We start from the raw sequence: 22,633 nt of genomic DNA, 5'->3' as shown, positions 1-22,633 counted from the left end.
CCCATGGATAAGAGAAAGCCTGGGACTGGTGTGGAAACAGGCCTCTATTTGCATAAAGGCTGGTGCTGACTGCCCTTCTCTGGCTATAAAAAGCAGACTTTTCTTCATCTTCAGGAGAACAGGATTGGCCTGTAACACAAAGAAAGGCCAATGATAGTAATGTCAAGAAGCTAAAGAGCTCCAGAGAGAGAGAGAGAGACCACGGGAGCAGAGGTGAAAACAGTGAAGGCTGGGCAGAGCTGAGCACCTCAGGCCCTGGTGGCTGAGAGTCCCAGAGAGCTGCCAAGCCTTAAGTGCTGGCAGTCCCCATACCTAAGACCCAAGGGCTCTGTATCCTGTCACTGCAGGGTCCTGACACCAAAGCCTGTATCAGACCTGTAACCACAGAGGGTGCCACTCATGATGCCAGCTGCTGCCACCACCACCCAACCTTCCAGCAGTGCAGCCAGGAGCACAAGCAGGAGAAGCCACTCCAGAACCTGAGCGGAACGGTTAAAGCTAACTCGAAACTTCCACGCAAAAGGCAGTCTCTGGCCTCTAGAAGTTTTGGAAGAACAAGCCTCCATATCTGCCCACCCAGCTCCTGGCCTTGGACATCTGATGGGCACTGCCCACACTGAAGGACCCACCATTCCTATCTGTAGAGCTGCAGGACTCTGCCCACTTCCTAACAGCACACGCTATGCATTCTGCGTCCCATGCACACCACCTAACAGGACCTGCCCCTGATGACTTCACCTCTCTCTCTCTCTCTCTCTCTCTCTCTCTCTCTCTCTCTCTCTCTCTCTCTCTCTCTCTCTCTCTGTTTTTCCAGACAGGGTTTCTCTGTGTAGCTCCGGCTGTCCTGGAACTCACTCTGTAGACCAGGGTGGCCTCGAACTCAGAAATCCACCTGCCTCTGCCTCCCAAGTGCTGGGATTAAAGGTGTGCGCCACCACCACCCCCCGGCTGATGACTTCACTTCTGAGATGAGACATGGGAACACAGAGACAGAGGCTCATCCTCAATACAGAAGATGGGTGGGCGCCCATGGATAAGGACAGCACCCCTGGGAGCGGGGAGGCAGAGCTGTAAGGTAGAAGGAACAGGTTGTGGCAGTCTGTGAAGCAAGGCTGGCGGTCACACAGCATGAGAACAGACGAGGTGAGGCTGCCAGCCTCAGGAACCTCAGCATCACTTGTAACTAGTCTCGAGACACCACCTCTTCGTTTCTCCGTAAAGTCCAGCAGTCAGCAGGACAAGGCCACAGGGCCTGCCACAAGGATGCCCCGCTATCTGGAGCACAGGCTCTTGCCCAGGGCCCAAGGAATAAGGATGAAATATTTAGCTCAAGTCTTGACGTTAACAGTCCTTGAGGAGGGTGACAGCTGCCACCGTTGGCTTGTTGGGACCCAGCATCACCTAAGAGAGGAGCCTTTGGGCATGTCTCTGACAGGGCCTCTAGATGGGCCGAGGTGGGAGATTTACACTAATTGTAAGTGGCACCATCCCATGGGCCAGGGTCTTAGATAGAACAAAAAGTAGAAAGTGGTGACACGTCTTTAGTCCCAGCACTCGGGAGGCAGAGGCAGAGGCAGAGGCAGGAGGATCTCTGTGAGTTCCAGGACAGCCTGGTCTACGGAGGGAGTTCTAGGACAGCCAGGGCAACACAGAGAAACCCATTTCAAAAAACAAAAACAAACACAGTAGAAGAAGCATTCACCGCTCTGCTTCCCGACGATGGAGGCAATGTGGCCGCCGCCTCTCATGTTCCTGCCTATACCTTCCCTGCCATGAGACGAAATAAGCCTGTCTTTCCTTACAGTGCCTCTGTGGGGTGTGTCATCACAGCAAGGAAACAAGTCACTAGCACAACACCGTCACTGGGGAACACCTAAAGAAAACTCACCCACCATGGCAACCTCGAGTGGCTTACAGGGGTCCTGATGCCCACTCCTTCCCCACTACCCACCCGCTCAGACATCTGTCATCCTGATGCCCAGTCAGACTTAGGTGCCAACTGGGCAAGAGAAGCAGCCCTCATCAAGCTGCCAAGCGCTCCCGGCAGGGCACCAGGGAGCTTGCTGTTGGCCATTCCTGGAGCTACGCAAGCAAAGCCAGACGCAGTCAGTCCGTGCTCTGAACAGCGGGAGATGCGCGCTCGGTTCCTGGGAAAATGTCTTCAAAGCCACAACTGTTTTCCCAGCTGTGGACGCTCCACCCTGGGAAATCTTTCCGTGCCGTTACAAGAATAATTCTGAAATGACTGTACAAACATGCGAGCCTGCGCCCCTCATCCTGGTATTTGAGTCTCCAAACAGGAGAGCTTCCCGGAGCACCCTGTATGAAGGCGGTGGTACCCAGCGCCGCCTATGAGTGGCAGGGCTTCCCCCACAGACCTGGGCTCAGTCCCTGGCTTCCGCCCCAACCTGGGAAGCCTCGGAGCCATCAAGAAGGTGACCCTACTCAGTGGGACTGCCCCAGGACAATTTCTCTTCTATAACATGTGCAATCGGTGGCAGAAACGTGCTGAACAGCTGTGACACAAGAAGCCCAGCATAGCAGAAGAACGGGGAGAGTACGGAGCCATCCCGAATGGAGTCTGGGCACCTGGCAAACTGAACCGCAGGGACAGGAAACCGTTGCCACAGGAAAGCAGAAACAAACCCCAGCAAGTATCCGATAGACCTTTAAGACAGTAACTCCAAGGCACACCCACCCAGAGGTACAGTAGGCCTCTGAAATACAGGCTGGATTGGACACCTGGGCCAGGCTGTGGACCGGTTTCCCTGCATGAAAACAGAAGCCACTAGCCCAGGCCACCCAGGCTGCCTCAGAACCGGAATGTCATGTACCTGGACGTCCTGACAAGACATTTCAGGACAGGCTGCTGGCTTGGTGTCTAGATGTCACCTCAAACATCTGTTTTGGCAGTTAATTTTATATTGACTGTCAACTTGATGGCATGCAGAACCATCTAGAAGCTGAGCCTTTGGCTACAACTTCGAGGAGAGTTTCTAGAGAGGATAACTTGAAAAAGGCAGACACAACCAGAATGTGGGCAGTGCCAGCCCATGGACCGGGGTCCTGGACCGAATAAAAAGGGAAATTCTAACTTGGCACGGGCTCTAATCTCTGCTTGCTGTGTATCTAATGTGACCCACAGTCCAGTTGCTGTCTCCCTAACCATGATGAGCTGTTCTCTCGGATTCAGATAAACTCTTCCTCTCTCGCATTGCTCTTGTCAGGTATTTTGAACCAGTTGGGAGAAGGAACCTAATTCCCCCACTCAGCCTACACAACAAGAGTTCAAGGGCTGGAGAGAGCCAGCTCCGCAGCCAAGAGAGCACAGGTTCATATACCAGCCATATCCATATCCCATGTCCCAGTTCTAAAAGTGTGATCAGCTGTGCTCTGGTCACAGCCGATGTCACTGTGACAACCCTCAGTGTGAAGCCCGAGGCTGGCCACGCCTAAGAAGAAAATGACAAAAATGATAAAACATACAAACATTTTTCTTGCCAAACTTTTCCATGTTTTTGGTATTTTTACAATGGGCTTGTTTTATTTTTAAAAGGGGCAGGAAACTTTGTTTTGAAAATAATTAAGAATGTTGTTGCAGTGGAACTGGGCTTAGTAGAGTGTCTACGTAACATCACCAGTTCCATGCCCAGCACTGCAGAAACTGGACGAGGAGAACCTGGACAGCCCACAGGACGGAGCTCCTGGAGGGAGACCCCTGACCAACCCAACAAAAATAGACATTCAACAGGGGTTCTGGGAGGAGATGGGAGAAGGGTTGGGAGTTCAAGTCAGCCTTGGCTGCCTGAGATGGTCACAAAAACAAAATGAAAAACGGGCTCAGCTTGCCATGCAGGTAGAAGGGCCTGAGTCTGGATCCCCAAAACACACGTCAGGAGTGTAGCACACACTGGTAATGCCAGCTCGCCTACAGTGAGGTGGGAAGAGGAGACGAGAGAACCTCAGAAGCTCTCGGACCAGATGGCTAGCCAGGTACACGTAATAGTGAACAAGAAAACCTATTTCACACACACACACACACACACACACACACACACACACACACACACTAACCGCTCCCTCAAATGCATAGATCTATTTCTTCCTCATCGGCTTTGGAGCAGGGGAAGATAGAGTGTCAATTCTCTCAAGAGCTAACTGCAGCAGGCCTCTTGAGGAATCACCCCAGGGCGGGGCAGGTCTTTTCAACACCTGCTCGCCAGCACTGCCGGGTGAAGGAGCAAGCTCCCCTCCATGCCAAGGCCTCTCGCATCGTTCTCTTTCTACAGAATGATCTGTGGAATTCCCGAGGGTAAAAGACACGAGGACGATTTGGTTTTTCGTCACTTTCTGTCTGGCTTCAGGACATGGTAAAAACACTCCATTAGTCCCGGCTCCTAGAGACCCAAAGCTTCTAGGAACCATCCTCATCACCTGGTGGGTCCTCGTTCGCCATCGTGCAGGCTGCCTAATTAGAACCATACCCTTACCCGGAACGCGGTCCCACAGACAGGAGCGTCTCCTCACCTGCCCTGAAGGCAGAGCGCGGCCTTTTCCCATCAGCAGCTCCTTCACTCAGAAGCTGGGCCCAATGCACACTCTTCTCCTAGGGGCAGGGATCCAGCACCAGAGCAGTACAGTGACTGGGCCCAGGGGGCACAGAATACCTTGGATGAACCACAGGCAGTGAGTATGCCTCTCTCTCTTTCACATTCCTTTCTGGACAAATCCCCCTGCCTAGAACTTCTAGGACAAACTTTCTTATTTTATGTGTGGTGGAGGGAGGGGTGCACAGGCCATGTACAATGGTCGCAAGACGATTCTGCTGACCCAGTTTTCTCCTTCCATGTTTATGTGAGATCTGACATCGAATTGGGTTGCCTGGCTGGCAGGACAAGGGCCTCTACCTTCTGACCCCTCTCATCTCCCCCATGTGCCCAGCTGTGTACATGGGCCCTGGAGGTTTGGACTCGGTCCTCTGGTTTATACAGCAAACATTGTACCGGGTAAGCCATCTCTCAGCCATCTCTCCAATCCAACGGCATTCTTCTGACATCCTGCTAATCCGTTCAGTGTGTGCAGGTGTCTGAGCTTACTCCATTCAGTCTGAGTATCTGAGAGTCTTTCACAAATTCCTCAAACCTCAGCATTTTTGTGGTGAAACCATTGCATCTCTTGGGCCCTGCCCTGCTGGACAGGTCACCCCTGATGCCACCTTTCCTCGCTGTCTGTAGCTCGCTCTCCCCTCTCACAGGTCAAGTCACTTCCGCCCATCCCCACTCTACACTCTCAGACTCTCTCTAGCTGTGCCTCGTCTTTGATCTCACCAACTCTACTCGTTTCTGATCCCATAATTGTGCTTAAGTCCCAGGATTTCTATTTGATTCTTCAGCAACCTTACCTCATCTGCTGGCTTACAAGATGGTTCCCTTCCTGCCACGGAATGTGTTTTCCTGCTGTGGGGTTCTGTGGATTCCCCTGGCCCATATGAAACTTCTCAACTGGCCTTCCCACTTAGTGGAGATGGGACAAATCTGGGCCCTGTACCAAAACCTGCTATTACCCCTGGGATCCCAATTCCACTTTAAGTCTTGAATATCTCCCTGCCAGAAAGAAGCTAGAATTCTGTGATCCGCATTTATTTTTTAAAAGTAATAGTTGAATGACCCACAAGAGAGCAGTGGGCTGGGGTATAGCCAGGGCACACCTGCATCTTGTAATGTACACTCCAAAGACAAGATTGGCAGTGGACGTCTGCCATCCCTTCACTCAGGAGACGGAGACAGGAGGGTCACAAATTCCAGGCCAGCCTGGGCTAGAGAATAAAACCTTGTCTCAAAAACTGCAAGGAAGCGGGCCTGGGAAGATATCTTAGCTGGTAAAGTCCCTGCGGTACAAGAATCGGTAGCTGAGTTTGGATCCCAAGCAATCAAGTTAAAAAAACAAGTGTGCCAGAAAAGGGGAAATCATTTGCAATGTAAATAAAAAATAAAATAAAATACAAAAAAAAAAAACAAGTGTGTCTGTGCATGGGCCTTCAGCCCCAGCGCTGGAGAGGTGAAGGGGAGCCTAGGATTTGCTGGCCAGCTAGGTTAGCCAATCAGCAAGCCCTGGGTTCAGTACAAGACGCTGTCTCAAGAACAGGATGAAGTATGATTGAGGAAGACACGCAATATCAACCTCCATACTTCCCCAACATGAGCGTGCACGCGCACACACACACACACACACACACACACACACACACACACACACACGAGCCTGCATACACAGACAGCTAAACAAGGAACAACTTCCCAAGCACGCACACCTATGTGCACACACATGAGCGTGTGCACACACAGTCAGCTAAACAAGGAAACAAAGCCGGGTGTGGCAATGCGCATGCCTCCCAGCACTCAGGAAGCACAGCCAGGTTGGATCTCTGTGAGTTCGAGGCCAGCCTGCTCTACACACCAAGTTCCAACCCAGCCAGAGGTTCACAGTGAGATCCTGTCTCAAAAGAACAAAAAACAAAACAGAACAAAACACCCAAACAAACCCTGTAACTGGAAAGCAGGAATCTAGATATATGTGCACACACAGTTCCCAGGCCTGTGTGTGGTTCACACTGTCCTACACACTATGATGGAGGTATCACGGCACCAAATAGTCCAAAACCCCACCACAGTGCACCCTAGGGAGGCAGAAATGCTCTTGGTTATTCCTGAGCATTATTTCTGTACTTGCTAATTTTTTTTTTAACATCAATCATGTGCAACTCAGGAAAAAACAACAAATGTTCTCCAATAATGTTGGCTGAGTCATTCTCTATCAGGCACGAGGAAGCTCGGCGCAGAAACATCACCCTGGCAGAGCAAGGCAGACGCCTGAGCAGCGGGAACATCAGGGACACAGCTGCCTCGGGGATGGGGAGAGGGTACTGTTCGTTGTTGTTGTTGTTGCTGTTGTTGTTCTGGAGCAGAGTGAGAACTGTCAGGTTTCCATGGCAGTGAGGACAGCTAGTGTCACCAGTTCCTCCACAGACCTGACCCCAGGCTGGTGCCTGAGCTTGGGTAGAGGCCGCTGAGTGGCTGCCTGCTTGCTCTGAATAGGACTGGTGGGGTAGCCGGGTGGCCACCCCAAAAAGCTCCAGGAGAAAGAGGCAGATAGGCTTATGAGACAAGGCACGTCCAACATCAACACAGGAATGGGGATGTGGCCTGGTTGGGTAAAATGGCTACCTAGCATGCTCAAGGTCCTGGATTCCCATGCTAACACCATATAAACCATGTCTGGGGGTGTGTGCCTTTGACCCCAACACTCGAGAGGCAGGGTAGGACGAATTCTGAATTCTAGATCAGCAAGTCCCCATCTTAAAAAAAAAATAAAAAAAATAGAAAAGGGACATGCTGCAGGCACAAACACATCTGATTTGGGGACAATCAAACAGCCACTGGTGGGAATACAGTCTCTTAAGACCTAAGTGCACTTGCGCTGTACCACCCAGCAACCACACCCTGGCGCTAACCCCACAGAAACAAAACCCACCATCACAAACACTCATGTCAGTTTGAGTCACAAAAGCAAGGATCACAGAAACCCTTGGCTCTGTTCGTGGCTGAGGGCTGAGGGCTTGGCTGTATTTTGCCTAGTGGTTATGGGGGTCAGCGTGTGTGCTAAGACTGCACAGGAACACACTCTCACAAGCACAACAGGCTGCCCCATCGCTCCCGCTTCATCACTTGGGCCCCGGCACAGGGCACCATCTGTCACCGCAGGAAACTGGGTGAAGGGTACTTGGGGCCGCCTTTTGTGCAGTTTTGCAACTTCCTAAGAATCTACCAGAATTTAAAAAAAAAAAAAAAAAAAAAAAAAAAAAAAAAAACTCTTTTAGAGAAAGGCAGGCGAGCCTCTGGTGGCACCATCCTCCCCGCCCTCCACCCCACCCCAGGACAGCATGGTGTGTCTCAACACAGGAGTTACAGAGTTTTCAACTGTCAGTTCTGCCCACGGGCAATGACCCAAGTTATCCCGGTTGGGCCAGCTCCATGGTGCGAAGACAGTGACAGACAGGCTACACAGACACCGGTTTCCTGAGGCCAGCTCTTCCCTTGTAGGCCCCAGACATCATCAATCCCTGACATGCCACACACGCCTGTCCTTGGCCTCCGCCAGAATTCAAACACTGTGCTAAGCTCCTCTGGGGTTTCCAGGCAGGATTCCTTTATCTTGGTTTATATTCACTTAACCCAGGAGCTGCCACCAGATCAGTCGGCAGTAGCCTCCCTAGAGACAGAAGAGGGAGGCCGGGGCACTGGTGACCCACAGGCCCTGGATAGCAGCCTGTGTCCTGTGGGCTGGAGAGGTTGTGTCTGACCTCAGGAGTACATAGATCCTAAATGAACCACCCTCTTGGTGTTCAGTCCCATCCATGCACACACAGAAGCTACTGTGACACTGCTTGAAACCCTGCTCAGAGCCCACATCTCCCAGTGAGGCAGAGCAGTGCCCGTGGCAACCTCACCCCAGCGGTGACACACACACGGCCATCATTCCTTCCCACCATGAGCCAGCGGCCAGCCCTGTCGAGTTGGGAGAGATGTAGCAAGACTGTTCCTGCTCCTGAGCTACCCTGGCTATCCACAGTTAAGGATCCAGGGATGCTATGCGGCAGGACAAACTGCCTGCACTAGCACTCAGCATGACTGGGTGTAGGCTGGAGGGCACCGACACTGGCACGGGCAAGAGAGATACCAGCTGGAGAGGGTTCCACACATGGAAACATGACCCACCATAGGCACTGGACAGATGCAGCCATAGTGGGCAGAGCAGGTAGGTAGGGGAGCCCCTGCCTGGAATACTCCAGTGATGAGAGAGTACTTCATTAGCATACATAATACCCTAAGTTTAATCCCCAGTACTATACAAAAATAAAATAAAAATGGATTCTGTTGTTTTTAAAAAAACTAAGATAAAAAGGTAAAACTTGAGCAGACATTTAGTCAAAGATAATTTATGAATGGACAATGAATGTGAAGAAAGACGTTCCTAAGATGCTAAGTAAATCTCAATGAGAAATGCACACTTTTTTGTTGTTGCTGTTGTTTTGGATTTCTCAAGTAGAGTTTTGATGTTTTCCTTTTTCCTTCTTTGAAATTTTCTGGGTTTTTTTTTTTTTTTACTGTGTGTCACACACACACTTATAGCTTATTTTTATTTGCTTTTATGTTTAGCATTTGTCATTATTTTCCCAGAATTATTTCACACATGAGTACCATACTTACACCACTGTCACCCCACACACTCCTGACTCTGGCTCCTCCCCTCATGGCCCCCTCTCAACTTCATGACCTTTCTTTATTTCTGTCACACATACACAGATACACACGTATGTATTTATAAATACACTCTGCTGGGTCACTTTAGTGTCACTCATATGTATGTGTGTTCAGGGATGACCACTGAGGGAGTGGATAACTCCTTAGGGGCTCACCTGTGTAGACAGATACTCATGCCATCCAGAGCAGCTTCCAACTTGCTAGGTAGCCAAGGATAGGCTTGAGCCCCAGACCGTCCTGCCTCCACCTCCCAGGGTGCTGTCAGGATTACAGGGTGGCACCACATCTGGTTTGTGTCACGATGGGGATGGACCCAGAGCTTTGTGCACACCCAAGCGAGCACTTTATGACCCCAGCCAGGTGGTGTCCTTAAACAGAGCTGTGCTTCTTACCTGAGCACTGACAACCTCACACACAGCCAGTGTGAGGGCTGTGCTCATAATCCCAGAAACAGGGATGCTAACACAAGAGACTGAAACAGCAGTCAGGCAGTAAGAGCATGCCCACAGGAGGGGCTATAAGTTAAAACACTTAGAGCAGGGCTGTGACTCAAAGAGCCCCCTCTCCTCCCCAGTCCTCCTGCTGGGTACACTGCAGATACTCCATCACACGTCCCCAGACACATGCACCATGACATGATACAACAACCCCAGTGCTGGAATCTCCTGGAGACAGGAAGTGAGCGAGACTCACGGTGATGCCCACAGCACGTTCCCAAGACCCCAATCTAGAAATGGGCCAAAGATCCAAACCCCGTACACAAGTAAACAGATGTGTGGGGACCACGCAGAGCAGGTGCCTACAGCCACGGACAACCAAACACCCAAAGAGGACAGTGCAGCTAGGGCGCAGAGCAGAGACAAGACTCCCCACAGCAAGGCCCAGAGGAACCCACACAGCCTGGTGTGGAGAGCGAGGAATCAGACTCTAACCATCAGTCCAAAGGCTAGCAGCGGGACTCAGCTTCTGGCCACTGTCTAGCCACTCCCCTAAGACAACCAATATGGTTCCCAGGCACTGTTACGAAGACCAGCACCACTCACCCCAAGGGTGCAGCGACAAAAACCCAGGCTGGACAGTCACTGTGTTAGCATGGCTGGGAGGGATCTGGGCAGACTCCAGGCCATAAAGTTCCCAAGTCCTTCTGGATGGCTTCCTAAGAAACCACAGGCTGAACGCCCACATGATGTATGTGACTTTCTAAGGGGGTACAGCCCAGCGACCAAGTCAGCAGCTCTGATGTCGTCCATGCAGCCTAAGTCCCATTTGGGAGGACCCACCATGGACAAGAAAGGTGCCCCTGGGAACCTAGATGCCACTGGCTGGGCTAGCTGTACACATACTCTTTGCAGTATGTGTACACACGCGTGTGAGTTCCACCTTCATCACGTGTAATACAGTTTGTTACCTGCGGCTGTCTGGGTGTATGTAAGGTTTTTCCTGGCTTTTAAGTCTTTAATTGACACAGAAACAAGCTCTGCTAAGACCCCTCAAGTCGGTTACACTCATGACTGCACAGCAAATATTTCACTCTTATCCTAGCCCTAACTGCAGCGAATTCTCAAAAGACAACACTAACAAACAAACAAACAACAAAAACATGCTCTGTTCCTTTCGCTAGTGACTGGTGACTGTCTATACATCCAGCCGGAGCTGTCCTGGTGTGGGACAGTCTGGTCTCCACATCTGACCAGCCTTCATCAGCATTCACAGCGTGATAGCAGAGAGACAGAGAGGTATTGTCAGAAACACACCCCCTCCTGGCTAGCCCCGGCTCAAATGGGTGCCAGGCAAGCCAATGTGGTCCAGCCTGGGGTCTCATCAGCCCTTCCTGAGTACAAGCACTTCCTATAGCTTCATCTGCAGCTCTTCACTGTGAGAAGTCTGGAAGGACTAAGGCAGAGACTGGGACCTAGGCTCCAGGAAGGGCTTCCTTCAGGAGACAAGGGCAAGATGCCCGTGGCCCAGGGTGTCACTAAGAGTAGGGAATTACTGTGAACTCCAGCTCCCACCGAGGCTCACAAATCTGCTGCCTGTGGGAATCCAGGAAGAGGGAGGCGGCAGGGCCAGGGCCTTCTCAGACCAGCAGCCAGGAAATAGGAACTTGTCTGGTGGGGTGTTTGAACTCTCTCCCTGTGCAGGGATATCACAAACCACCCACTCCTCCAGGCCTCGGCACCAGGACCCAGAGGGCCGTGGTCTAAGCAGGCAGCAGGCTCCACAGGGCTCAGAGCCCCAAGTGGAACTTGGGTTCCATGGAAACCACTCCCCAAGGGGCAATGAAGTTCCCAGCACTTGGGGACACTTGGGCGGTCCTGGCGCAGGCACAGAGCACGGAGCTGTGGGAAATGGCTATGCAGGCCCTGGGAGCTCCCCACACTGATACTTCTGGGAGGACAATGGAGTGGCCCAAGTAGGGACAAAGGCCTCTTCCCTGAGGCAGAGTCCAGAAACTCATTTCGAGCCACAGGGTGACAGGACTGGACCAGCATAGTCCATGTGCTGGGCTTGCCGACGGCAGGCCTTGCTTCCCGTGCTCCTTGAATGCTCAGGCTCAGCATTCCCTATTTTTCCTCTTAAAAAAAATATGCCTGACACATCCTTCTGACAGTTTCCCATGAGAGCCAAAGGAAGAGATGTTTTTGTCCACAGAGATCAGCATTCTTAAGCGGAGAATGGCCTCATTCTGTATGCAAGCCTGGCTTCCAGAAACACGAGAAGGGGACCTAAGGACCTGAGTCCCCAGTCCTAAGTCACAGTGGCCACAGAGGAAGGCTGCCTGCCAGCCGGGGGACCACGCCCTACTCTCCTCTCCTGCTTCCATTCAGCACAAGTGTGGCTGCCGACCTCTGTTGGCCAGTCCCCTGCTGCCCAGGCCACCAGAGCGTCACTGGCTCAGAGGAAGGCCAGTGAGCCCAGGCCTCATGGAACAGCCCAGAGCTCCTGCCTCCCGACGCTGTGTCCAGAGCAGCAAACACGACCTGTGCTTCCCTTGCCAACTCCAGGCTCCCAATCAGATCAAGATGCAGCATAAGAAAGACTTGACTAAAACATGCCTGGACTGCTTCCTGTGTCATGGGCAAGGCCCTGGGTTCCATCCCCAGCACAGTGGAATAGAAAATGCCTTGCCAGGTGTAATATCACACGCCTATAATCCCAGCACCCAGGAGGAGGTGATGGGTTCGCAAACTCAAGGCCTGTCTGAACTATATCACCAAAGAACAAAAGGTCCCCCAAGGCCCAGCCACGGCATCATGTGTGCGTCTGAGCAGGGTTTGTTTACTAACTAATAAATGTGAAATATTAGTATCTGATGGTGTCTGGGGGGCTGCAGGCAGCTGATATGAAAGGTGAGACTCACTGTCAATGAAAGAGTTTAAGACCTAGAACTCCAAAGGTAACCAGAAGATTTTAAATGTTAAAATGTAAATGTATCTGTGGCCAGTGCTGTGTATGGTTCTGCATATGGACAGGAGCTCGCCATCTAGCCCGAGGACGAGTTCAATCCCACATTCGTGGAAGGAAAGAACTGAATTCCATGAGTTGTCCTCTGACTTTAACACACACACCACGAAGGTGAACACATGCATACATAAAGAAATGTAAAGAAAAAAAATTTACATTTAAATGTATCCACACACTGCATACACATGCCAGATACATGTTAAATAGGGTGAAAAAGAAACCCAAACAATAGTTAGAATTGTTCATACCATAATAACAGACAGTATTAACATCTATCCTTTGAGCCAGTAAGATGGCTCATGGATAAAGGTAATGGCTTACCAAGCCTGGTAACCTGAGTTTGAGCCCTGGAACCCACAGTGTGGACGGAGAGACGCTTCTCCCTCTCGATGCCTAGTGACCTCCAGACCAGTACCACGAGGTACAAGGATGCATGCATGAGTAATAAACATGATTAAAAATGTTTTTTCCATAGAGCAGGAAGGATTTTGTTTGTTTACTGGTGCTGGGCTCAAAGGCAGGGCCTCCCACGTGCTAGGCCAGTGCTCTGTCACTGAGCCGTGGCCCGGCCCCGAGACTTGAGTTTTTCAGACATAGGTTCCTCGACCACACCCCAGGCACACAGCCAGGAGGCTCCGGATCCCAGACTCTCCACCCAGCCAGGCTGGTCCATTACAGTCCACAGTAAACACGGCACCCGAGCAGCAGCCACGTTCCTGTCTCCTACCCATCTCAGGAAGCACCAAGCACGCCAATGACACTCCTCGCGAAGTCACTTACCACGGTGTTAGCCGCCTCCTTGCCTGGCCTGGCTTCAGATGCCCTCGGCGTCTCCCCTGCCAGTGTCATCTTCTGCTTTTTACTCTCCTTTCCCGTCCCTTCGAGACCTTTCCTCTTAGGTTTTGCCATCCTGGAAGAGAGGGTGCAGGTTGATCGATGGTAGGAAGGAAGAGGCCTTGTGCCACGAAGCACTGTGCTGGCAGACAGAGTGGAGAGGATGCTTTCTCGCTGTCACACAAACGGAGCTTTAAAGAAAATAAGCTAACCAGGACAATGGCTGCTGGTAAGATGCTTCCCATACAACCAGGAGGGCTTGAGCCCCAGAATCTATAAAATAAAAAAAAAACAAAAACAAAAACAAAAAAAAAAAAAACCAGTCAGGTGTGGCAATGCCCACCTGCAAAGGCAGGCAAGGGGGTGGAGACAGAAGCATCTCTCGAGCTCACTGGCCAGACAGTCTAGCAGAACTGGTGAGCTCCAGGGTTAGTGAGAGACTATGTCTCAAAAAATAAGATGGAGGGCAAGAGATACCTGATAGTCCTCTCACCTACAAACACATGTACTCACATGTCCATGCATGCACATGTGCGTACATAAATGAACACACACACACCAAACATACAACGTTAAAAGAAGATCAAAGCATATGCCACTGTGGATTCAGCAATGGCCACCATCTTCCAGGAGTCCCCTTTAACACAGATATCTAATTTTTCTTTTTCTTTGATTTTAAAACAGGGTTTTACTAAATGACTCAGGCTGGCCTCTTGAGCTCACTCTGCAGCCCAAGTGGGACTTGAACTTGTGAACCTACAGCCTCTATTAGGGATGGCAGGCCTGGGCCAAAATACCAGAGACTGCATTTCTTAACTCAACAGCAACACTGGATGGAAAGACAGAGAGCAATAGCCAGACACAGTGGCACACTCCTCTAATCCCAGCACTTGGGAGGCAGAAGCAGGTGGATCTCTGGAAGTTCTGGGTTAGCCTCATCTACACAGGGAGTTCCAGGACAGCAAATATTGTAAAGAGACCCTGTCTCAAAAAACAAACAAATAAAATAAAAAGATTAAGCACAACACCATCTTTACTGTCATCAGGTTCCAAAGGTAGAAATCTGCTTATTTCTTAATTAGTACATATTAGGGGGCAGTTCCATCTTTTCCAAATCTAGGCTAAGTCACAACCCTATGTGAGCTATGATCAGTACTATGCCCCAATCACAGGAGAGGCTAAAAGACTCCAAGGGGCCTAAGGTCTTCTTGGAGCTGGTGCAGAGCCCAGAGACACTCCTAAGGACTGAATGAAGCTAGATTTGAGGCACTGAACAAATCCAGTCCTACAGTCTACCTTCTCATATAGCAGGAAAAAACAGAAGCCCATGAATGTAAAACTAACCAACATGCAAGGCAGGGATTGTGAGGCAGGAGGACTGTCACTAACTCCAGGCCATCCTACACCATGAGCCTGCCTCCCTGCACTCGGTGGCACACATCTGTAATCCCAGTACTCAGGAGGCAGGAGTAGGAAGAGCATCAGACGTGCAAGACCAACCTGGAACTCGAAAGTGAGAACTTCAAAAGACAAAACAAAGCAAAGATTGTAAGGCCAGAGATCAACTTAGTGGGTAGAAAGGTCACAGATTTAGTCCCTAGTACAAAAATAGAAAAGGAAAGAAAGGAAAAGAGGAGGAAAAAGAGGAAAATCAGCAGAATGGGAAGGATGGGAGAGATCTAGAAGCTATGAAGACCCCAGAGAATAAATCTGCAGTCATATAACCCCCGTGTGTGAGGCGGTGTCATCAGGGCAGCCCTGACCCAAGGGGACAGTCACTGTCGATGACACACAGAAATAATATACTATTCTAAATCAGAAAACTCCAAGCGCTCTCTCTCTCTCTTTTTTTAATTAAGCCTCCTCCATTAAAAAAGAAGAATATTTGAAGCCAAAGGCTACAAATTTCAATTAGCAATGTAATAAGAAATCTTAAAAGAAAGAGAGAATGTTGACACAGGGACACTGGAAATAGGGGTGGTGACGCCAGCCAATTACCTCGTTAGAGAAATAAAGAAAGTTCAGCAAATATTTACACACCGCTTAGGAGAGAAGCGAGGCCGAGCTTACCCTGGAAGTTAGCATTAAAAAGTTAATCAGGAAGTCTATTTGCAGGGGGGAAAAAAAGAAAAAGATGGTTCTACGACATTACCAGGTTCGTAGAGACAGCAATTCGTAACTGAGGCGATGAGTGGTTGTTCTAGTGAGCATCTGAGTTTGTTTGTAGTCAAGTGACAAAGGTATCATGACAATTCAAAGAGCAAGCTACCTCCCCATCAGTTGGAGGACCACTGAAGAGCCACAGGGAGGGTGGGGAGCAAATATGAACCTCAGAACTGCAGGATGGACCAAGCCCCACATGTAAAAGAGTCCACGCCTAAGACACTTCTGCTTTTTATACAACATAAACCTGGTCTCACAATAAAGACCTGGCTGACTTTGAACTCACAGAGATCTACCTGCTTCTGCCTCCTGAGAGTGGAAATGTACTGGTATGCAAAGTTGGTTTTAACAGGCCAGCCTAAGATTGTTAGGATTTCCAGGGATGAACTCTCATGGCCCTGGAGAACACTGTGGCCTCTCAGATAAAATACCAATAACTAGATAGTCTAAGAAGAAATAAGCTCATAACTAAAAACTTCCCTTCTTGGGCTAGAGAGAAGCTCAGTGGTTATGAGCTTTTGCAGAAGACCCAAGTTCAGTTCCCAGAACCTATATCAGGCAGTTCGAAATCGACTATAATTCCTGCTCCAGATCCAACACCTCTGGACCCACACACACACACACACACACACATACACACACACAATTAAAAATAGAAATATAAAGGTGCTAGCAAGATGGCTCAGAGGTTAAGAGTACGTACTACTCTTGCAAAGGACTTGGGTTCAGTTCCCAGCATCCACGTGGTGGGTTACAGCTGCCTGGAACTCTCCTATCTCCACCTCAGGATTACTGATTCACACGACCGCATCCAGCTTTTTATGTAAGTCCCAGGGATCGAACCCAGGTCATCGAGCTTGTAGGGCAAGTGCTTTTACCCACTAGAACTCCAGTTCTAGGAGATCCAATGCCTCTTCTGACCTCCATGGGATCCTACACACACGCTATACACACATACACTCAGTTTTATACACACACATACACATGCACACACACACACAAACACACACACACTAAATTAGCAATTTTAAAAAATAAATGAAAATAATAAAACAAAATTTAAAAGCTTCTCACAGCGAACAGTGCCAGTGAGAAAGAAGAGATACTGAGAGTCGTGCTTGTCTACCAAACACACTGCATGCGTGAAATCTGCTTGCAGAGCCTGAGAAGAACTCTGTCTGCTTTTCAAGACATGGTTTCTCCATAACCCTGGCTGTTCTGGAACTCTCTCCGTAGAGCACGCCAGTCTCATACTCACAGAGATCCACTTGCCTCTGCCGCCAAGGATTAAGGGGCTACATTACCACCACCACCACCACCACCACCACCACCACCACCACCACCACCACAGAAGAACTCTGGCAATTACACAATAAAAGAATCTGGGTGCCAGGTGTGGTGGTGGTGCACACCTTTGAACCCAGAGCTCTCAAGAGGCACTGATAGGAGGACCTCTGTGAGTTTGAGGCCAGCCTGATCTACAAAGGGAGTCTAGAACAGCCAGGGCTCGTTACACAGAGAAACCTTCTCTCGAAAAGCAAAACAAAAGAATCGGTGGGCGAGGGGGAGACAGCAATATGGTTCAGAGGTAAAGGCACTTACCACTGAGCCTGGCAACCTGAGTTCCATCCCAGCCTAGTCTAACTGGTGAGTTCCAGGCCACTGTCACATATAAGGTAGATGGCTTCTGGGGACCACCTAAAGTTGACCTGGCATACACACATGCATAACACACACACACACTGCAAATTCTAGAACAAACACTGAAGAACACGAAAAGATCCCCAACTTCACTAGTCCTTTAGGAAATAAAAACCGGAGACACTGACTGCTTTGCTTCATGCAGCAGTGAAGTAAGAAGACAGAGAGCTAGGAGTTCTCAGTGGGTAAAGGCACTTGCTGCACAAGCTGGATGGTATGCGCTCCATTCCTGGGACTTACATAAAAAGCAGGATGCAGTGTGTGAATCTGCCATCTCGCCTCTCCTATGGTGAGACGGGAGGCAGAGACAGGAGAGTAAGCCTGCCTGCGGGACACAGTGCAGCAGCAGACACCAGAAAGACCTTGTCTCAGCAAGGTCAAAGAAGGAAAGAGACTCCCTAAAGGTACCTCCATGGTACCTAAGACCATTAATAAGAGATCTTCTACAGTCTAAAACCCGGGATCATTGGATCTGGGATTCCTATTCTGTCCTCTGTTTCCTTCCAGAGCCTTAAGTGACACCGATACATAAAAGGAACCCAAAGAATCCTTTTGCAGTTTTTGAAACAGAGTCTCATTTGGACGACACGGTTGGACTGGAGATAGCATCAATTTTTTTTTAAGTCCCAGCCTCCAGGATACTGAGACCACAGCTGTGTACCACCACATCCAACTTGGAAGGACTGTTGGGTGCATGAATAAGTGAGTGGGTGGGTGGATGAAGGATGTGGATGAATGGATGGGTGGCTGCCTGGGTGTATAGGTGGGTGGACGGATGGATAATTGGGTATTCGGTAGAAGAGTGGATGGATGTTTAAGTAGACGGAGGGGGTGGGCGAATGGCTAAGTGGTCGGATGTATCCGGGAGTAAATGGGTAGGTAGGTGGCTGACTAGATTTCTGGAGATCCACGTGGAGGGCTGGGCAGAGACGCACACCCGGGACCAGGTCGCAGTCTCCCCGGGCGGCTGCGACACCCCGCCCAGTACCCCAAGCACCCGCTGACCACGCACCTGCAGCTCCCACTCTTGCACACCTCTGCCACGCGCCTCCACCTGCAGCTCCGCTGGTTCCGCGTCGTCCCGCCCTCGGAAGCTCGGCTCTATCCATTGGACCAGGCCTGCGTCCGTCTTCCAGCCAGCCAATAGCCGTCACGTGGGAGGGCGCAGCCCTGGCGCAGGATAGTGGCGTCATCTCTCTGAGCTGAGAGCGCAGGCAGTTGCCAGGGCAACTCCTGGTGGGCGTGGGCACATGCGGCCGAATTCTAGCCCCTGATGCTGGACTGGGCTGGTGGAACACCGCTCAGAGAATTTCAACATGGTAAAGCTAATAAATGGGTGCCAGTCCTGAAGGTGCACGCCTTCGGTCTTAGCTCTCGGGAAGCTGAGGCAGGAGGATTAGGAGTTCAAGGCTATCCTCAGCTTTGTAGGGAGTTAGAAGCCAGACAAAATTGACAACAGATCCTGTTGTAGCCTATAATCCCAGCACCAAAGAGATAGAGGCAGGAGACTTAGAAACTCGGGGTCTCCGACGGTAGAAGTGTTTATTGTAAAATTTGGTAACGTTATTTTTATGCCCAGGATCCACATATCGGAAGGAAAACCAATTCCCACCAGTTGTCTTCTGACCTCCAAACACACACACACACACACACACACAAACACACACACACACAAATATGTACGTATGTTGGTATGTATACACACACAAAGTAGTTAAGATGTAATGTAAAGGGTCTGGCATAGCAGTCACTGGCCTTGTAACAGTGCCAATTAGCACACTGACTCCATGTTGGAAGTACCATTGAGGCTGTAAAACTCAGCACATAGCACCACCTGTCACAACTAGAACAAGGGCCTAATCCATCACAGTCCACATAGTTCTGGGAAAGTCTCAGCACGTACTGACCTTGCTTTATAGCTTCTGTAGTTCCTCTTCTGGTTAACTGTTCTTTTTAATTGTATGACAACTCAGAACATGTTTTTAGTGCTTAAAAACGTACCTGGAGTCGGGCGGTGGTGGCGCATGCCTGTAATCCCAGCACTCTGGGAGGCAGAGGCAGGCAGATTTCTGAGTTCGAGGCCAGCCTGGTCTACAGAGTGAGTTCCAGGACAGCCAGGGCTATACAGAGAAACCCTGTCTCAAACAAACAAACAATCAAAAAACCCTCACCCAGAGAAAGGCTTAGTGCTACCCTGGGGTTTATCATCCAGTGAGGAGTCTTCTCTTGTGAATACCCTACAACAGCCTTAAAGTCCCATATTGGGGAAGAGGCAAGTGGATCTCTACAAGTGAGGTAACCTGATCTACATAGTGAGTTCCAGGCTAGCCAAGGCTGCATAGTCAGACCCTGCCTCAAAACTACAGATGGGGTGGGGTGATGAAATCAGAGCTCAAGTCCTTGCCAATTCCCTGGATTCCCTCCTTAGCACCACAAATAATAATAATAACAACAATAGTAGTAGTTGTTGTTGTTGCTGTTGTTTTTACACTTTATTTAGGCCTGGTAGCATAGAGATATATAATGTCTCAGAAAATAAAAATAGAAAAAAAAGAAAAGAAAAAAAATGCGAGTAGGGACTAGTGATATAGCTCAGTAGGTGAACTACTTGCTGAGTTCTGTCACCAGTAAAAAAGAAATAAAGCCAAGCCTGTTGCCAGTGTTGTAATCACAGCACTGGGGAGGAAGGGGATCCTGGAGGCTCAGATAGGAAGGAAGTGAGGGAGGAGGGAGGGTGAGATGGGGCCTGTTCTGTGGGAACCCAATGGCAATTTATCAGTAGAATGTGATGAAGGCAATGAACAGAAGGGGGTGGGGGAATAAAGAATAAATCCGGCACAGTTAGCCCGACATCTAAGCCATTTTTCCTGAGGCTTCTAGATTTAGTTGAATCTAGAAGAGACAGCCAAAAAGCTGAGAACTCGAAAGAGATTCTGACAGATTTGGAGGACCAGATTCCAACACCGGGTCTTTGAGGTGGAACCCAGAGAGGCTACCAGGTAGGGGACAACCTGAGCCAGAGGTCAAGCCACCTTTGCAGGGGCTGTATGATATACACCTAGGACGCACGTCCCTTTTAGAAACTGCATTCTAGGATTTATTGTCTAGCCAACTGAGACAGTCAATTCCTTGTGAGGCACAACAGAGAGAGGGGGGATTATTAAGCTATGGGAAAACACAGGGACTCCCTCACATGAGTTTTGTTGACGCCTCTAACAGGCTGAGAATCAAGAACTCCAGCTCAGTTGGCCTTTGCCGTGAAGGTGGCCAACAACAGAGATAATAAATAATCCTTCTGTATAAAGATATGTTATCTTAACATGGCCATGGACCAGGCTTAGGGCTAGATGGAGAGTGTATGACGAGGAATGGACCTTATTCTCCTGAACAGTTTCTGGGCATCTCAAAGAAGACAGTTAACTCCCTTTCCTGTTAAGTTGCCCCAATATCCTGTATTCCTCAGAACTGGAGCTTTATCTTGTCAGCTGTAGTTCTGTCAGATGCCACTCAGGACCCAGCCTGTGGATTTCTTTTTGGTTCCTTGACAACCCTCAGAGCAGTGGTTCTCAACCTGTGGGTCGCAACCCCTTGGGGTGAAGTAATCATTTCATCAGTGTCACCTATGATAATCAGAAACAGATAGTTACTTTTCATAACAGTACCAAAATTACAGTTAAGAAAGTAGCAACAACAATAATTTTATGGTTGGGGGGTGGGGTCAGCACAACACAGGGAACCAAAAAGACCTGCCAGTCTCTTCCTCCCAAGTGCTGGGGTTAAAGGCTAGTGCCACCAACGCCTGGCCCAACTCAGTCTTGATGGTGTGGACTGGACAGGTCAATAAGCTGATCTGTCAGCTGTGCCAGTGGGTGTGTGCAGACACTTCCAGCTCATCGGCTATAATTTAGGGCTACCACTTAGTAGGTGACACTGCACACAGTCAGTCAGTCAGTGTCCTCTTTCCATTCCTGTTGACTCCCTTTCTCTTCCCAACTCTTTCCCAAGTTTTTTTTTCTCCAACACAGGGTTTCTCTGTGTAGCCCTGGCTATCCTGGAATTCACTCTGAAGACTGGCCTTGAGCTCACAGAGACCCACTTGCCTCCCTCTGCCTCTGGCATATTGGAATTAAAATTATGTGCCACCACTGCCTGCCCCAATTATTCCCCTTTCAATTTAAATGTATATGTGAGTTGATCTCAGGGCTTCTTACATGCTAGGTGAGCACTCTACCAAGTTATGTCACCAGCCTAGCCAGGTACCCTAACACCAATCATTTTACAGCTCAGTCTTTTCCTACCCACCAACTCTCTATGCATTTAAGGCCTTCTGAACTTTCTTTTCTGTTCTGCTTGGCTGTGTGTGTGTGTGTGTGTGTGTGTGTGTGTGTGTGGTGTGTGATGTGCGTGGTTTGGTGTGTATGTGTGTGTATATGGTGTGTGTTGGGTACTGTGCATGTGTGTGTGTGCAGGTGAGTATGTGGTATCCCTGTGTGGTGTGTGTGTGTGTGTGTGTACGCGTGCACGCATATGTGTGTGTAGGCAAATGTGTGGTGTGAATGTGTGTGTTTGTGTGTGCGCGGGTGAGTGTGTGGTATGTGTATAGTGTGTGAGTGTGTGTGGTGTCCATGTGTTCATGCACGTGTGCACACATGTATGGAGGTCGGAGGTCTTCATCTGGTGCTCTCCTCTATTACTTTGCCACATTACTTTTTGAGACAGGGTCTTTCACTGAGCCCAGAGCTTGCAGGTTCGTCCAGGCTGGCTCCTCAGTGAGCTCCAGTAATCTTCATGTCTCTGTCTCTCCAATGCTAGAACGACACAGAACCATCAAGATTGGCATTAAAAAAAACAAACAAACAAAACATGCATCCTGGGAATGCAAACTCGGGGCCCCGTCTCCGTTCAGCAAGCATCTTACCAGCTGAGGCAGCTCCTGGTCCACGTTTGCTCTTAATCTGAATTTAAGCAGCGACTTCCTTACATCCGGAAGCAAACTTGCTGCTGTATTTCTAACCAGGACCAGTTTCTCTGTGTAAACTAATTTAGGAAAAGCAATGGACACTGTCAGGATGTCTGATCAGCCAAATACACTTTCTATCGATCTGTATCTGCTTTTTTTCTACTCCAGACACTAAGTATCCCAGGCTAGC

General features: G+C 49.6%; 1 protein-coding gene across 1 annotated transcript in view; it reads right to left on the bottom strand.

Annotated features, from left to right (window-relative positions):
• Window positions 1–18,573, bottom strand: part of C22H7orf50 (chromosome 22 C7orf50 homolog) — a 100,103-nt gene extending 81,530 nt beyond the window's left edge. The window contains exons 1-2 of the mRNA XM_052169093.1: window positions 18,496–18,573; window positions 13,566–13,695 (exon numbers count right to left, since the gene is read on the bottom strand). Coding sequence (XP_052025053.1) covers window positions 13,566–13,694 — 129 coding nt within the window. The 5' untranslated portion in view covers window position 13,695; window positions 18,496–18,573. The remainder of the gene's footprint in view (window positions 1–13,565; window positions 13,696–18,495) is intronic.
• Window positions 18,574–22,633: the final 4,060 nt, after the last annotated feature.

The sequence above is a fragment of the Apodemus sylvaticus genome, chromosome 22 (genome assembly GCF_947179515.1).
Source record: "Apodemus sylvaticus chromosome 22, mApoSyl1.1, whole genome shotgun sequence".
Classification (NCBI taxonomy): domain Eukaryota; kingdom Metazoa; phylum Chordata; class Mammalia; order Rodentia; family Muridae; genus Apodemus; species Apodemus sylvaticus.
The sequence above is the reverse complement of the archived record's forward strand: the minus strand, read 5'-3'. Positions and strand labels throughout refer to the sequence as shown.